At 41.1% G+C, this 18,942-nt stretch overlaps 1 protein-coding gene across 3 annotated transcripts in view; it reads left to right on the plus strand.

Annotated features, from left to right (window-relative positions):
- Positions 1–18,942, plus strand: part of SSBP2 (single stranded DNA binding protein 2) — a 584,056-nt gene that overhangs the window by 184,229 nt on the left and 380,885 nt on the right. For all 3 annotated transcript variants that reach the window (XM_033924042.1, XM_033924217.1, XM_033924130.1), the window contains exon 3: positions 17,309–17,370. In XM_033924042.1, the coding sequence (XP_033779933.1) occupies positions 17,309–17,370 (62 nt within the window). The remainder of the gene's footprint in view (positions 1–17,308; positions 17,371–18,942) is intronic.

An 18,942-nucleotide genomic window follows, 5' to 3' on the forward strand; every position in this document is an offset into this window, starting at 1 on the left:
ATGCAGGCAGTATGTCCCCAAAAATTCAGCATAGCTTAGCAGAAAAATATCAAAATCAACTTATAGTAGCTTGTTTAAATTCACAGCTGTGCTCCTTCAGATCCTCATCAGCTGTTTCCAGCGGCGTCTTTTTCCACAAACTGCAGAGGCAAATGCAGGGTCATCCCTGTTTCGCCAATCTGGCTTCCTCAGGAATCTTCTGCTGTAGAGTCCCCAAGCCAGCTAAAAGCAGCTATCCAAAAGATTTCAATTACCCTAGTACTGACTAGCTAAATGTTACATTGGGGAGTGCCAGAGAGGTAAAATTCCTAGATGTCATAAATGACTGCTTTTTGGAGCAACTGGTCCAGGTACCGACAAGAGAGGGAGCTATTTTAGATTTGGTCCTTAGTGGAATGCAAGGCATAGTACAGGAGTTAACTGTTTTGGGTCCGCTGGGAAACAGTGATCATAACATGATCAAATTTGAGCTGATATCGAGAGTGACGTTGCAAAATAAATCTTCTATAGAATGTCACCCACCCGGCCCTCGGTATGATAGCCGTAGAGCCATGGTGGATGACTACACCGAGACAAGCACGCCACTCAAAAGGGAGAATGGCCCTTCAGGGTGAGAATGCCAAAAGGCTACAAAAGAAAAGGTTCTTTGAAACTCAAGCAATAAAGAAAACTCCCCAAACAATTCTGGCTTTAAAAAGAAAAGTTCAGGTTTATTATATCATCTTTCTCAGCAGGTGAAAGCTCAAACTCTCAGGTAAGTTCATTCAGTTTAAACCAGCTTCATTATCAAGCCCAAAAGAAGAGAAAAAAATAAACATCACTGGCTTCTAACACCTCAGCCAAGCTTTAGTAAGTCCCCAAGAGTCCAACTCCTTCTGGGCTGGCCCAAAATTATCAGCAAACCCCCCCTCCCCCCTCCAAAAAAAAAAATCTCAAAGGAAAATAAAACACTACAACAGTGCTTTAGGCTGGCCACAGGCTGCAACCTGGCAAGGTGCCCGGACTTCAGTAGTCCTTACAAAGTCCCCTTCACTGGGCCCTTGCATGCAATACAAGAAACAAACTTATCAGGGTTTGTCACATTAACTCAGTTTCTTTACCCGCCTCTCATCAGCATTGGCAGATGCTTGCTCAATAGAGCTAATTGTGGGGCCTAAAGTTGCTGTGTTTGCTTTAAATTACTTTTTCTGTGATGGCATAAAAAGTATCCCTCAAAAGAATTTCCCACCCGGATGTCACAGCATTACCCCCCCCCCCCCACAACTTCATATAATCCCCAGCAATGCCAAATACTTCAAGGGTTTTGTAACAAAAAAAACCCCAAAAGAAACTCCCAGTAGTCCTTTGCTAGCAGCTTGCTGAAACTCTGCCAGCAGTACAGGCCTTTAAACTGTAAAGATTTTTCCAGAACTTAGAAAACACACCTCAGCCTTGCTAAAATCCGAAAGAGAACCCCCCCCCCACCAAAAAAAAAAAAAAAATGGTTACTTGCCAACCACCGATAGGTTCACTTCCATTGCCTCTGAAAGTGTAGGTTCTCGTTCTGGTTCAATAACCTCCATTCTTTCAACCTCTGCACATGGCTCTGGGGTCTGTGGCTCCTCAGGACCCTACCATTCCATCCCTTCTTCTGACTGCCACTTGGCTTGGAGAGCTTTCTGCAGCCACTGATCTGCTTAGCTTCTGTAAGCTAGGCTTAAGTCTACCAGGGCCACACCCTAGCCTAACTGAGAGGGAACCAGGCTTCAGCTCTCTCTGGCTCCCCTGGTGGTCACCTATGAGATTTACCTGCTCCCTCATAGAAGGGCTCTGCCCTTAGGCTGGGGATAGACAGCTCTGGGTGCATTGAACTGCTTTCTATTGTATGATTGGTTTTCCTTCCTGCCTGGAAGTACTACTTCTCTCTTTTTCTGGGAGTCATGGCTGACTGTAAGTTCTGAACTGTCACAAGTGGCATTTAATTTTCGAAAGGGCTACTATGTTAAATGAAGAAAATGGTTAAAAATAAGCTAAAAAGATCAGTTGCAAAGGTTAGGACTGTAAACCAGGTGTGGATGCTATTTAAAAATACCATAGTGGAAGCCCAGACCAGATGTATTCCATGTATCAGCACAGGTGGAAAGAAGAGGAAATGAGAGCCAGCACAATTAAAAGATGAAGTGGAAGAGGCTATTAAAGCCAACAACACATCCTTTAAAGAATGGAAAAAGGACTGGCAAGTTAGATGCAAAGCATTGATAAAGAAAGCTAAGAAAGAATATGAAGAAAAACTGGCAAAAGAGGCAAAAACTCATAACAATTTTTTAGGTACTCCAGAAGCAGAAAGCCTGTGAGGTAATCCATGTAACGTTGGATGATAAAGAAGCAAAAGAGGTGTTCAAGGAGAATAAGGCCATAGCAGAGAGACTGAATGAATTCTTTGCTTCAGTGTTTATGGAAGAAGATGTAAGAGATCTACCTGAACTGGAAATGGTTTTCAAGGGTGATGATGCAGAGGAACTGAAAGAAGTCTCTGTGAATTTGGAAGATGTACTAAGCCAATTCGACAAGTTAAAAAGTGATAAATAACCTGGACCAGATGATTTACATCCCAGGGACTGAAAGAACTCAAGCATGAAATTGTTGATTTGCTGTTAGTGATCTGTAACCTTTCGCTAAAATCGTTTGTAGTACCTCATTTGGAGTATTGTGTTCAATTCTGGAGACCACACTACCAGAAAGATGTGCTGAGAGTTGAGTCGGTGCAGCGAATGGCCACCAAGATGGACTTGTGGGCCTCTTTGGCCATCCTGATTGCCTTTCTGGTTGGGGTTTTTTATTTTTTTTTTTCAAACTGCTCCACTTCTCTACCCAGGCTTAGGATAGAAGGGGAAAATAGATGGGACAAGAGCACATGCTTGAAGGACAAGGAATTTCTTAATAGACAGGAGAATGCATTTAGAAATGGTCACAACCTTGAAAATACTCCCTAATGAAGTCTGAAGGTGGGTTCTAGGGATTGAAGTCTGTAGTTTCGTACCCCTTCCCCCATGAGAAAATATTTAGCGACTCTCCTTCAGCTCATTAGAATCCAAAGTGACCCCGACTTATAAATTAATAAAGACCACTGGTCTAAGGGGTAGTCAGGGAGGGAGTAATCCCTAGAAGTTCCTGCCCATGCTGGCTTGGTTCTCAAAGCTCCTGTTTTGGGCGTTTGGGAGTTAGGCTTTTTTTAGGTTGATTATATGGTGTTAGTGTAGACGTAGTGGTGGTCTGGACATTTAAACAGTTGAACGTAGAGGCAGGCCATTATAAAAAAGAACCTCCTTTTGGTTGTTTTTTTGATAATGCACATTTTCCCTGCTTCTCCTTTCAGTGTTTAAGGCCTTAGGCCAAAAGGGGACTTAGACTTTTTTTGATTATGCCCTTCTAAACAATTAATGATTTAAAAAAATTAATTAGCTGATAAGCATCTAACTCGGTTGGCTCCTACCATTTCTAGGTAGTTGTCTACTCCAAGGCACATTTTGATTTAGGCATCTAACTTAAGCACACTCATTTAGGCGAAGAAAACCCTGACTTAAATGGGAGTTTTAGTGCTTACCGGCGCTTAAGGCTGCTTAGGTATGATTCTATAAACGACACCTAGCGGATGATTAATAAGTGCGCTCAATAACACCTAGCAGTTAAGTTCTAGACTGATTGCAACTACAGGTCCTTTCTGGACAGAACTTTTAAGTTTCAAGCTAGTAAACAGCAGACCTGGCTAGGCAATTACATCAACGAAGCCAGGTTGACCTACGGCGCATTTTGGAAAGAACTCCGAACCCTTTTACCTTCCCTCCACTCAAGGGCACTCAGCGCAAAAAGATGTTTGATAACCTTCTGGCGACGCAAGCAGCAAAACTTAACCACTCCATCTCCAACCTGTTGACGGCAACAGGCGACTTCAAAACTTTTCGAAAAGAAATCAAAACCCTACTTTTCAAAAAATGTATCCAGATATCTTAACCCAACCCTTCCCCCTCCTCCTAGATAAATTCTCCCCCAAAACCTCCACTTAAATAATCTCTTCCTCCCTAAAACACCAACCAAGTATTCAGATCCCTGAAATGTAACGTAATCTTATTTGTACTCTAACTGTAATCTATTTGTTATATCACACAGTAACGTACAATCAATTTAATATCCAATTTGCAAGTTCTTCCGGAATTAATCCAGCTACCTCTCCTCCCTTGTAACCAAAAAAAAACCAACCTAAACTGTTGTAACTTCACTGGAAATGTCCAGTTAGCTCTTTTGTAATCCGCCTTGAACTGCAAGGTATAGGCGGAATAGAAGTCCCTAATGTAATGTAATGTAATGTCTTGGGGCTCAAGGATCTCACGTATGAAGAACAGCTAAATAAATTGCAGCTGTACTCACTTGAGGAACGAAGAGAGAGGGGAGACATGATTGAGATGTTTAAGTATATCACGGGCCGTATTGAGGTAGAAGATGATGCCTTCTGTCTTATAGGATCCTCGACCACCAGAGGGCATCCGCTGAAAATCAGGGGAGGGAAGTTTCATGGTGATTCCAGAAAGTACTTCTTCACCGAAAGAGTGGTCAATCATTGGAACAATCTCCCACTGCAGGTGATTGAGGCCAACAGCGTGTCAGACTTTAAAAGAAAATGGGATATTCACGTGGGATCTCTAGGGGGGTAAAGTCTGGGGGGGTGGGTCATTAGAATGGGCAGACTTGATGGGTTATGGCCCTTTTCTGCCGTCATTTTCTATGTTTCTATGTGGCCAACTTTACGCTGATTTTTAAAAAGGGTTCCAGGGGAGATCTGGGAAATTACAGACCGGTAAGTCTGACTTCAGTGCCGGGCAAAATGGTGGAAACAATTATAAAAAATAAAATTGTGGAACACGTAGACGAACATGATTTAATGAGTCAGAGTCAGCATGGGTTCAGTCAAGAGAGATCTTGATTTCTTTGAAAGTATAAATAAACATGTGGATAAAAGTGAGCCAGTTGATGTAGTGTATCTAGGTTTTCAGAAAGCTTTTGAGAAAGTTCCTTATGAGAGGCTCTTGAGAAAATTATAATGACATGGGATAGGTTTCAAAGTTCAGTTGTGGATTAGGAATTGATTATCAGATAGAAAACAGAGGGTAGGGTTAAATGGTCATTTTTCTCAATGGAGGAGAGTAAATAGTGGAGTGCTGCAGGGATCGGTATTGGGACCAGTGCTATTTAACTTATTTATAAATGATCTGGAAATTGGAATGACATGTGAGGTGATTGAATTTGCAGATGGCACTAAACCGTTCAAAGTTGTTAAAATGCATGCAGATTGTGAAAAATTGCAGGCAGACCTTAGAAAATTGGAAGACTGGGTGTCTAAGTGGCAGACTAAATTTAATTTGGACAAATGCAAAGTGATACACATTGGAAAGAATAACCCAAATCACTGTTACTGGATGCTAGGGTCCACTTTGGGGGTTAGTGCTCAAGAAAAGGCTGGGTGTCATTGTAGACAATACAATGAAACCTTCCACTCAATGTGTGGCGGCAGCCAATAAAGCAAACAGGATGCTAGGAATTATTTTAAAAAGGGATGCTTAACAAGACTAAGAATGTTATAATGCCTCTATATCACTGTATGGTGCTATGTCACCTGGAGTATTGCGTTCAATTCTGGTCTCCTTATCTCAAGAAAGATATAATGGCACTAGAAAAGGTTCAAAGAAGTGCAACCAAGCTGATAAAGGGGATGGAACTCTTTCACATGAGGAGTGTCTAAAAAGGTTAGGGCTCTTCAACTTGGAAAAGAGATTGCCTTGGAAAAGAGGGGAGATATGACTGAAGTCTACAAAATCCTGAATGGAGTAGAACGGGTACAAGTGGATCGATTTTTCACTCCGTCAAAAATTACAAAGACTAGGGAACACTCGATGAAGTTATAGGGAAATATTTTTAAAACCAATAGGAGGAAATATTTTTTCACTCAGAGAATTGTTAAAGCCTTGGAACGCATTGCCAGAGGTTGTGGTAAGAGCAGATAGCGTAGCTAGTTTTAAGAAGGGTTTGGACAATTTCCTGGAGGAAAAGTCCATAGTCTGTTAGTGAGAAAGACATGGGGCAAGCCACTGCTTGCCCTGAATCGGTATCATGCAATGTTGCTACTTTTTGGGTTTTGGTCAGGTATTAGTGATCTGGATTGGCCACCATAAAAATGAGCTACTGGTCTTGATGGACCTTTGGGCTGACCCAGTAAGGCTATTCTTATGTTCTTATTTTGTCCCCTCCCTCACTTTGTGCTGCCAGTCAAATCTTCTTTTCCAGGCTAGTGAGTCCCCAACCACTATACAGCCAGGCCGCCAATCTGCTGTTACTGTTTGAACAGGAGCTGTTCCTTCACTGAATTGCTTGGCTCTCTGAGAGTTTGAGTCATGTGGTACAGGAATTCCTATTCTGGGTCTTAAGTCTCACCAAACCAGTACAGTAATTCCTGCACCACGTGGCTCAAATTCTCAAGAGAGCCACATGATTCAGTGAAGTAGCAGCTCCTGTTCGAGACGACAAGAGCACATAAAAATACATGTGTATCAAGGCAAGGAAATCCCAGGCGCCAGAGAGTAATTTCTAGTCACCATGGTGATCCGACGACTGGGATTTGTTTTGCCTGTGCTATACACATCATAGTAATAGTATTTGCAATGTAAGCCTGCTTCCCTGACATCTGATCATGCTGTCAACTAAACATTGTGCCCTGCACAGAATTATTGGCTGTAGAGGATTTATACATTTTTTAAATAAATAAATGTCAGAAGGGTTTAGATTTAGCTTACACCTTTCTCAGGAGTAACTCAAAGTGAGTTACATTCTGATATCATGGGTACTTTCCTGTTCCCAGAGTGTGTTTATACCTGAAGGTTATGTGATCTACTCAAGATAATAAAAGCAGCAGTGAAAATTAATGCCTGGCTTCCATAGTTCTCAGCCCACTGTTCCACTGTCAGATTAGACACTGAGGTTAAATACACATTCTTTTCTTTAGAAGTGTTCATGTTCATGGAGCAGGTTTAATATGGCTAAAGTGTAGGATAAGTCAGCAAGTAATGCAGGGCGGGATGGCCATAACTATTATTCAGTTAATAGAAAGAAAACTGACTTGCAAAATCTCTTGTTTCTTCAGCACTCTGTACCAGAGTAACAGGCCCATGCAATACCTTGTTATGTTGGACCTTGTGACCTGAGAAACTCATTTTCCAGAAGTCATTTCCTGTTTATCATTTGTCCACTCTACAGTGCCTCTTTTAAAGGTGTGGTTAGAATTCCAGACATTTCTCTTTCTTCTTTATGGCCTGCTTATTTACAACTCTCTGGGTTTTCCTGCTCTTGTCTGAACCAGAAATTGCAGTGACTTTTCTCACGCAGTGACTATAGACTGCCAGTTCTTCAGAAGCCCACCATGCCTGTAACTTAAATCTTGCCAACAGATGTCATTTGCAAGTGGTAATGGGGAAGCCCTCTGCTGAGGTCTGTGAATACTGGCTCTGCAATATCCTTCAGTCAGGGCTGGCCTGTATAGTAGACCTCAGGTTGGAGAGTTGAACAAGGATCATCTACTGCAGTAGTGCTTCTCTCTGCCACCAGCCATGAGGCTGGCTCAGTCATGCAGATTTCTAACAGTGAGTCCTTTGCTTTTCAGCAATTGAAATGTATGCTGCTCTTATTAAATATGCTGTGATGAAATTAGAAAGAACCATTTGATTTCTCTTGTAATGGAGAAACAGCATCAAAGTGTGCTAACAATCAATGTCTTAAATACTGGTACTCCTTTCAGACTTTTCTGAAAAAAAAAATTATATTTATATACACATACTATGGGGCCCATAATCAAGAAACATAGATGGCCAAAAAGCCAGGACGTCGAAGTGCCGATAATCAAAACCTAGCGAGGTGTTCCAGCCTCTGTATGTTGAGAGCACGAGATGGGTGTGGTGGAGGCATGTTATGGACGGGCTTTGGGCAGTCTCAAGGGCGGGTTAGACATGGACATCTTGCAGTGATAATCAAACATTTTACAAGACATGCTGGACAGAACTTATACATTTGGAACTAGATCTGTTTTAGAAGGGTCTGAGTGCCACAAAGGTGCCCAAACTGACCACATGATCAGTGCACGCATCAAGGTAAGACACATCCACACTCCCCTCGTGCTCACGGACCCTCTCACATCCATAAAGATCAGAATACAAACGTACATACCTGTCTCTAGAACATCAGCACCTGGTATAGGAAAGCCTAGTAGAGCTGCTCACAGGTGCCTTAAGTAACCTGGTGTGTGTGCTAGTGAACTATAGAGAGGAGTAGCAAGTCCCATAAGCCATTCTAACTACTTCATTCATGGTGAAAAATGTGAGCCCCCCCAACCCTTCTCTACTGCAATATAGGTGCCACTTGCAGCCATAAGAGCTATTCAGGTTGTAGGCAAGTGGGTTTTTTGGATGTTTTGGGGGGCTCACCATAACCTATATGGGAGTTCTGGTGAGATGTTCATCTGGCATCCTTTATGTAAAGTTCACAGCAGTGCCCTCTAAGGTGCCCCACTGTTCTGTTGCCATGTCTGGGTGGCCAGTCCACTACAAGACTGGCCCCTCCCACGTCCAAATGGACTTATTCTGGGCGTTTGGAACTTGGATGAAATTTTGGTTAAAAATGTGGTATTAAAGATAGATGTCCTGGCAGTCTGGGCGTCCCAATGTACTGGACGTTCAGATATAGGATTTAATTTAATTTATTAATTTATTTATTTTTACCCAAAAGCAGACAATATTTTATTTAAACAAAGTGTAAAAATGCAACAGCAAAAGCAGGTTAACAAAATATATTGTCTCAATTGTAATACATTGGAGAGATCATTAGAAAAATCATACAGATAGATGCCAAGGCAAAATATCTAGCTGTAAGTACATCTCTAGTTAAACAAAGGTATGCATCGATTTTTATAATCCTCTTTCATGGTTACACCCTTTACTCATATGCCAATTTAATTTTAAAAAATTTCTAGACATATGATGGTTTGCCTTTCGAAAATTGGCATTTTCTTACTGCCGACTTTGGACATCTAGCACCATATATCCAAATCGGACTAAGACTTATGTTTTGAAAATGCCACTCCATACATACATACATACATACATTGCTAATATACCAGTATCCCTCAGTACATAAATGAGATATGTTTCTTTATATCAAAATTTTGTATAATGAAATCTGTTTTCTCATTGATTTTTATTTACAACCTAGAGATGTGTTCCTATGGAGTGAAACATAAGAACATAAAAATAGCCTTACTGGGTCAGACCAATGGTCCATCTAGCCCAGTAGCCCATTCTCAAGGTGGCCAATAAAGGTCACTAGTACTGGACTTGAGCAGAGACATCACAAATTTTGACAAGCAGTAAAAACGATCTGAGCAAGATAAGTTTGGAAATATAACATCATTTTGATTGTTTTTGCATAATATAAGAAAGAGTGAATTGTTCTTAAATAACTGAAGATTGTTAGCATTACCAGCAAATGCAGTGTATGCATGAACTTGCTCAGATAGGAGGTTTGAAGGTTTTTGAACCGATATGGTCATCTCCTTTTCTAGTATGTCTGCTTGGATTAACATATGCAGCAAATGGGGATCTGAGGTTTTTCCTCCATTTCCTCCTTTGAAAATAAATCACATCAGTTCTGAAACAGTAACAGTGTTAAAAAAAACCTATTATTTATGGTCTAAACTGTGCCTATGAACTCTAAATTGAATCACTGAATTGAAGTAAAGAAGTATTGTTTGGTGGATTAAGTGACTTATCCAGGGTCACAAGGAGCAGTGTGGAATACTTGTATATGTATCTGCAAATTTTGACTGTGTTCATGATGGGGATTGTTACCTATGAAGAGCTATAAACCTCCCTTAAGTGCGTAAAAGCTTCAAGATAGTTCTTTGGCGTTCAGCTGACGTTGAGTGGGTGGAGCTTCTATATTCTTTGTATCTACAGCTCATTCTTATAATCGGTATCAAATCCTAATTAGATAGGTGCTCTACAAGTAACTGGAGGAACTCAACCTCCTCTGATTCTATGACATGGTCAAAACTAACTTCATTTATGGTCACTATCCCCTAAATTCTGTAAATAGCACTTTGGAGTTGTGTTCGCCCTAATGAACCAATTAGCACTGATAATTGGCTTCTTAACAAGTAATTATTATCATTAAATGATTTTAATTTTAAATTTATGTCATAAATTTAGGCACACGATCTGCACTTAAAATTTACACACGACATTAAAAAGGGGGCACAGAAATGGAAGGGTCATGGACAGATCAGAGGCATTCCTCAAAGTTACGTGCTTAATTATAGAATAAGAGGCATATGGGCCTGACTTTAGGTGCAAGATTTTGCACCCTTCATTTATGCAAATGATCATGCCTAAAATTAAGCGTGGCTCCCAGGAGTTAGTGCTTGTCTATTAATACCTAACTTTAGGCATGGTTTATAGAATAACACTTAGGCATTTTTGGGGGTGCCGATTTTTTTCAGCGTAATGTAGAAAATTCAGTTCTATGTTCTAATGTATTTGTGTAATCAATTTCTGATTCTTCTTGGACAGTATCTTTTTCCCATAGTACATTCAAATATGATACTTTTTGTTCTTCCCAGTACTTGGCAATGGTGTCCTTGATCTTCATGATGGTGCAGTTTTCTTACTGTTGATTTATCCTTTTTAGCAGTGGGTGACAGTTTCCTTACAGCTAGCAAGCCATTAAAGCGGCCATCACACCTTGATCTTTAGATTGGATCAACACTGTCATACTTGTGGGGAGCTACTTGATCCTAACATTGTCTTAGGTTGGATGAAATGGGGCATTATCTTTGAGAAGTAATGCCTTGCCAAGATTATTGCTTTACACTAGCGATTTATTGCAGTGCAAACAAGTAGTTGAGGTCCACACCTGTGAAAATGCTCATAATCACCCATCTCTGGATCACTGGTCAATTGCCCTTTCCATGAGGAAGTAATGAAATCTGGACACACTTTTCATCCATTCTCCAGCAAAAGCAGAGCTTTCTCTGGACTGGTATTTTGCTACTTGTTGAAGATTCTGTCTCTTCAGAAGAACTGGAATCCTGTTCTTGAAACCACTGCAGATGAGCGCCTACTGAATTCTTTTCATGCAGTTGCTCTGTGGAATTTCCACTTCTCTGGCAGTCCTCCCCTCTGATTCCTGATAGATACACCTTTTCTGTGGTTGCATTTGTCATAAGGTATTATTTGGCCTTGCACCTAATTATCTTGTGGATTTGTTCATTCAAAGCACTCTCGACACACGCATGCTGCGTTTCCCTTTCCTTCAGTCAGAGGTTGTCAATATAAAAAATATCATCAACGTCTCCTGTTGTTTCAAGCTGCAATATGGGATAAAGATCTGAATTCTCTAATAGTGACCTGTTGCTCATATCAGCATTTTAGGAGACAATTGAAAACATATTTGTTTACAAGATTCTTAGGAAATTAATGTATTACATTCAACTGCATATGTGCAGTTTAAAAAATTCTATTTTATAAACCACATAGAACTTAATGGTATTGCAGGATGGAAATACATTGTTATTTTATGTAAGTTAATTTGTAAAAAATGTGCTTACTGACATGAAGAACCAATAATTGCTGATCATCGGAGTTAATTGGCACTAAGTAGCTTAACTGCACTTAGGGCTAGATTCACTAATCTGCCCGATCATGACCAATCCGTATCCGATCCGTGGCAGGCTGACCAATTCACTACAGACTAATATTTAAATGGGGGTGATCGGAGGAATGCCCCCCACCGACCGCATGGGTTGCTACTGAGCGATCCCAACGCATGCGCAGACCATCTCTTTGCCTGTTGATGGTCTGCACATGCTCTCTCTGTGCAAGGAAGATACTTGCAGGCAGGCAGGGAGGCTGGCAGAGAGGGGGAGGGCAATCAGCTATATCACACTAGGCCTTAACCCGCCTGACTCTCCTACTCTCTGCCGCCTTCCCTGCAGTGCGAGCTCGCGGGTTTAAAGCAGGACTGCACTGTGGCGTGCAGCCCCACTTTAAACCCGAGGGCTTGCACTGCAGGGAAGGCGGCAGAGATCCAGAGCTCAGGGCAGAGAGCAGGGCATGATCTGGGCAGAAAGCAGGGCTGGAAGACTGGGGCAGAGCTCGGGGCAGAGAGCAGGGCAAGATCGGGGTAGACAGCAGGGCTGGAAGATTGTGGAAGAGCTCAGGGCAGAGAACAGGGCATGATTGGAACAGACCAGGGCAAGATCAGGGCAGAGAGCAGGGCTGGAAGATCGAGGCAGAGATCAGGGCTGGAAGTTCGGGCAGAATGCAGGGCGGCAATGGAGCAGGAGAGTCGGCAGAGATGTGTGTGACTGATCCCCAGCAGTTGCATCTTCTGTTGATCTGCCAGCCCAGTTGGTGTCCCAGATTTGTTTAGTGAATCACGTCTCTTCCTACTTTGCATGCCATCTCTGGAACAAATATCCCGTTGCGGAACCTGGGCTCTCTCCAACTATTCCGCAAGCAACTGAAAACTTGGCTCTTCTCTAACATGTAATTTTATTTTCCCCCTTACTCTTCCATTCTATATATAAGCTCATGTAAACCTTTTCCTTTCTCTTCTTATATTTTAAGTTCTTGTAAACCGTGCCGAGCTCCACTTCTGTGGAGAGGATGCGGTATATAAACTTAAGGTTTAGTTTAGTTTAGTTTCCCCTCATTTGCATGCGTGGATCGGAAGTGGATTGGAGGAGAGGTTAGTAAAGCGGGTTGGATGGAAATTGGGTCGCAAACTGATTGGTACACGATCGGTTTGCTTAGTGAATCTAGCCCTATGTTGCTCTTCTAGAAATGAAGAGTGCAAATGCTATGGTGTATAACTGCAAAGGCATATGCATGTGGCAGGGGTCTGGGTGGGTGAGGTGCATACCCAGCACTTATGCACTAAGGTCTGGATTTTTTTAAATGGCGCCAGTTTTTTAGGCATTGGTAGGTGCCCAAGCTCACCAAAAGGTGCTGTTTAAATGATGTTTTTAACTGAGTTTCAAGGTACGTACTGGCATCTTAAAAATTTGCACTGGAATCACATCTCTGTAGGCGCTTTAGGCCGACTAATGCCACTCTGGGTGTGGCTAACACTGGAAATGGCATTAGATAGCCTGAAGCACCTATGGAGGCTCAATTCACATCAATGGGAGGTGCCAGAAATGTAGGCCTAGAAAATCCTGGCCTACGTTTCTGGTGCTTAACTTTGCTGGAGGCGCAATTCTGTAACCAGCGCAGTCGTGTGATTGGCATGCGATCAGCAGCCACTTTTAAGGTGGCCACTGACAACGGCACCAGTTAGAGAATCTGGGCCTAAGATTCTAGAGAACTGCCAATTGCTTCTACTCATGGTCATTTACACTAGACATGGCATAAATGCTGACTTGCGCTCATATTCTATAATGGCAATTGTGTGTGTAATTGTGGATACAGAAGTCACACTTAGCACACAGCATCCTATCACCTATACTTAGTACATCTGAACCCAAATGGGATGAATCCTTATAGTTGCATAGTGAGGATGAGAGGCGCCTGGGGCAGAGGGGCCCCACCCTCGTCTCTGCCCTCCCACCCCCCACTATTTCCCAGATCCCACCTTCTGGGTGCGCGCCCCTCTTCCCTTCCCCCGCACCTCTAGTTGCTCACTCCCATGAGCAACAACTTCAACGTGCTCCTCATGACCCTAGCAGCTCTCCCTTTGACATCACTTCCTATGCGTGGCACCCGGAAATGACGTCAGCGGGAGAGCTGATGTGGTCGCGAGGAGCATGTTGAAGTTGTTGCACGCAGGGGTGAGCAACTAGAGATAAAGGGGAAGGGAAGGGGGCTTGTGCGTGGTGAGGGATGAAGAGGAGGAGGGGTGCCGGTGCCCCCACCAACATGGCTCCTGGGATGGACCACTCCTCCTTACTTCACCACTTAATCCTTAGTATATTTAGGCTCCCTTTTATCAAGCCACATTAGGGTTTTTATCATGGGTCGCTATGGTAAAAGATCCGATGGTTATAAGAATTCTATGAGCGTCGGAGCTTTTACTGCAGTGACCCGCGATTAAAAAAAACCCTAACACGGTTTAATAAAAGGGGGCCTTAATTTTTCTAAATCAGTTAAGTTTGCATTTATGATGATAGATTTCTATTAATAGTGCATTTCTCTGTCTCCTTCTTCCATTCTGTTGTCTTCGGGATCCTCATTGCAGATTGAATTCTCAAGTAAAGTTTTGGGTGTCATTATAGATTCAACACTTTCATTCAACGACCATCTTAATTCTCTGGTAAAAAAAAAAAAAATGTTTTTTAGTCTCCATATGTTGAGGAAAGTGAGATCCTGTTTCCACCAATAACATTTTGCTGTACTTTTACAATCAATCATTCTTTCGAGGCTGAATTATTGTAACTCAGTCTATTTAAGCTTGACCAAGAAAAGCTTTCAAAGACTTCAATTGATCCAGAATACTGCGGCTAAGCTGATCTTTGCAAAAAGTAAATTTGATCATGTCTCTCCGCTTTTGGAAAAACTTAATTGGCTTCTAATAATTTCCAGGGTTTATTTTAAATGTGCCTGCTTAACATTTAAGATCTTGCATGGCATCCTTCCTTATTTAATTCCCCTGTCTTGGAATTCTGTAAGATCTGATATTACCAGATCTACTCAAAAATTTAAATAGTCTTTTCCTACGTCGAAAGGCGTTATCTACATTGGCAAATTAGGGAAGTCTCTACTTTTCAAAATTACTGAGTTTTGGAATAACTTTCCTGTTCAACTGCGTGATCTTGGCTCTTTCCAATTATTTCGAAAAACCATCTGAAAACTTGGCTATTTTCAAAGTTGTAAATTCTGCTCCTCTCCATACTATTCCAAATTCTTATTGCGTTTGTTCTCTTTTTAATTTTTTGTAAACCGTGCCGAGCTCTACTGTTATAGAGAAAATGTGGTATATAAGCCTAAGGTTTAGTTTAGTCTCTGACAAAGCTCTCTTTAGAAAATCAGAGGGTTGGGGGAGGGGGTTCCTGTCTAATATATTTGTATCAGCATTTATATGGTACCTTAAATCAGACTAAAAACCTGTAATTCCACAGTAATTAAGGTAAATCCAAGGAAAAAAAGATGCTGTGGAATACAATGTTTTTGATGCAAATGTTTATTGTAAACCATTAAAAGGTAAGTTCATCCACAATACATAGCTGTTGACCCAACACGGTTCGTGTTTCGGCTTCGCAGGCCTTCTTCAGGGGTCCTAACGAATATGAGATAAATGTATCTGTTGTATAAGTACTGACAAAAACATAGAAACATGATGGCAGATAAAGGGCAAATGGCCCATCCAGTCTGCCCATCCGCAGTAATCATAATCTCTTCCTCTCTCTAAGAGATCCCATGTGGCTATCCTAGGCTTTCTTGAAATCAGACACAGTTTCTGTCTCCACCACCTCTACCGGGAGACTGTTCCACGCATCTAGTACCCTTTCTGTAAAAAAGTATTTCCTGAGATATAAGACTAAGGGCTCCTTTTACTAAAGTGCACTAGTGGTTTTAGCGCGCACTTAGCGCGCAGTACAATACCACACACGCTAAACGCTAACACCTCCAAAGAGCTTGCATTAGTATTTTTTGTTTAGCGTGTGCTAGTAAAAGGAGCCCTTAATCTCATGTGAATGAACATCAACAATTTTTTCGCAGTACAATATTCACCAACTATGGCACTCCCTATTCACTTTCTTATGTTCATTCACATAAGATTTTGTCTTATATCAGTACTTACAGAACAGATACATTTATCTCATATTTCTTGGGACCCCTGAAGAAGGCCTGTGAAGCCAAAACACGAACCATGTTGGGTCTGCAGATATGCAGGTATCTCAGGGGAGAGTGTGGTGCAGTGGTTAAAGATACAGCCTCAGCACCCTGAGGTTGTGGGTTCAAACCCACACTGCTCCTTGTGACCCTGGGCAAGTCACTTAATCCCTCCCATTGCCCCAGGTACGTTAGATAGATTGTGAGCCTGCCGGGACAGAGGGAAAACTGCTTGAGTACCTGAATAAATGCATGTAAATTGTTCTGAGCTCCCCTGGGAGAATGGTCTAGAAAATTGAATAAATAAAAAATATTGTGGATGAACTTGCCTTTTATGGTTTACAATAAACATTTGCATCAAGAACATTTTTTCCTTGGATTTACCTTAAATCAGAGCATCAGTCAATAAACTACATTCAGGTGCAATGAATTCCTGATCCTGAGGAGCATATAGTCTGAATGTATTTTTGAGGCAACTGGAGGTAAAGAGACCTGACTGAGGTCACAATATTGACCTTGAGAAGGTAGCAGAAACAAGAGTTTACAGAACAAACCCAAAGGCAAGAGAGATGTCCTTTTAACCAAAAATATCTTTATTTCTCAAATATTCATCCCAACAAGGATCCAAGTTTCGGCATCTGCACAAGCCTTCCTCAAGGGACACTAAAACAATATACAGTACACATATAAGATAATAAAAATACTAATCAATACCATAGTAAAATGTGCATTTAAAACAAACATAAAACAACAAAAGATAAAAATACATTTTTTAAACACATGATAGGAAGAATATTTTCACAGCAATAAAATATAAAGATAAGAACAGATATCAAAGTATACCAAACAAACTAGTTATACGAATGATCATAGAAAAAAATATATATATTTCATTGACTTTTAAAGCATGCATAAACCCTAGTGATGTAAAAAGCATAAGGTACATTATTAAAGCACATGATAAAGAAGAAAATTAAAAATTGAATAAGAAAGTAAAAACAGATAACAAATGATATCAACCATCCAAGTGGCCAAAGAGTAAAAATTACATAATAGTGACAATTGTCCCAAACGAAAGAAAAGGGAAAAAAGCAAGAGTTTAACCAGGGTTCATTATCTGATTTCATAGGGCAAGTATTTTATTTTTGTGTCACCTCAAAACTACTCTGTATACCACATGTTCTGATCTAATCTGCATTACAGTTGTGACTAAAAAAAATGCTTTTTCTCCCTCTGTTGTTCCAAAATTGTAAAACATAGGAGAACACAATTAAAAAGACCCCTTTTTTGATAGCTAAGATTTTTATCTGCATAAATCACGGCAGAATTATTTTTCTAGCAGTGTTTTATTTGAAAAACATCACTACACTGGAAAACATAAATATTGTCTGGTTTGTTCATTTCAGATACGATGGGAAAAAAACATCACATTGGGGGAACCACCAGGATTTCTACACTCTTGGTGGTGGTAAGTAGAATCATGCTTAATCCCTTCACTTTTTGAGCAATGCTCTTCTGCTACTTTGATAGTGACTGTAGCACTATTTCAGATAGAAAATGGCTCTTTAGATTGTTCTTTAGATATAGAGATAAGTTGTTTCATTCCTTTTAGAATTTTTATGTTTCCCGATTTGTCTAGGGCAGTGATTCCCAACCCTGTCCTGGAGGAACACCAGGCCAATCGGGTTTTCAGGCTAGCCCTAATGAATATGCATGAGAGAGATTTGCATATGATGGAAGTGATAGGCATGCAAATTTTCTTCATGCATATTCATTAGGGCTAGCCTGAAAACCCAATTGGCCTGGTGTTCCTCCAGGACAGGGTTGGGAACCACTGGTCTAGGGAGACTCAGAGGAGGAGGAACAAACCAGCAATGCTTATAGCGTTAGCACCCATTTTCAAGCTGGTTCACCTTCATTAGGTCACTTGCTCCCTCTTCTACAAAACCGCACTAGCGGCTCCGAAGCCCATAGAGATTTAAAGGGCCTCGGGGCTGTTGCCGCGTGGCGGCTGCTAGCGCGGCTTTGAAGAAGAGAGGGTTGATCTTCTTAAAGTGTGTCTCATATCTCGTATTCAAAGCATGATTTAAGCCTCATTGCTCAATGTCAGCACATGTCAAACTTTATAGTACAATTATGCCACATTAGGGGCTCCTTTTACTAAGGAACGCTAGTGTTTTTAGCGCACGCACGATATTACCGCACGCTTCACTGCATGGTACGCTTCTACAATAACGCCAGCTCAATGCTGGTGTTAAGGTCTAGCATGCGCTATTCCGCGTGTTAAGGCCCTAACGCACCTTAGTAAAAGGACCCCTAGGACCCCTGACGAAGGCAAAGATAGCCAAAGCACGGACTGTATTGGATCTGATACAAGCTTCTGTTTGTATGTCATATGTCGCTACCTGCATGAGCAATTGGTATTATATGGACTTCTGCCACATTTGATGTTTTGATGTTTATATTTTAATTTTTATAATTTTATGTAAATAAATCTCTATTGTTTTACAGTCTCCTGTGACATCTAAAGACTTTTTGTTCCATCTTTTTGTTTGTGGAACATAGGAGTTGCCATAATAGGTCAGATTTATTTATTTATTTATTTAATTCAATTTATTTCTATTTAGATCCCATCCTCCCCAAAGAGCTCAGAACGGGTTACAATTTACATTCATATTTTTACAATATAGGGTTTACATACAGTGTGTTGCCATATATCTTCATATAGGATTACTTACTGATACTTGTGAAGGGTTGAGGGAGTGACTAGGCAAAAAGGTAGGTTTTTACAGCTTTTCTAAAGTTAAGAAGTCCTTTAAGGGCTCTGATATGAGGAGGTAGGCTGTTCCAGAGGTTTGGTAAGAAATGGGAATAAGATCGTTTCCAGGCTGTTTGGAATCGGAGGGAGTGTCCTGATGGTGCATGTAGGTGCATTTCATTTTGGGAGTGTAGTGTTCTCTTTGGGGTGTAGAGAGGAAGTTTGTCTGAGAAGTATTTGGGTGTCATGTTGTAGAGGGATTTATATGCCAACACTAGGACT

This window comes from Geotrypetes seraphini, chromosome 1 (assembly GCF_902459505.1).
Source record: "Geotrypetes seraphini chromosome 1, aGeoSer1.1, whole genome shotgun sequence".
Taxonomy (NCBI): domain Eukaryota; kingdom Metazoa; phylum Chordata; class Amphibia; order Gymnophiona; family Dermophiidae; genus Geotrypetes; species Geotrypetes seraphini.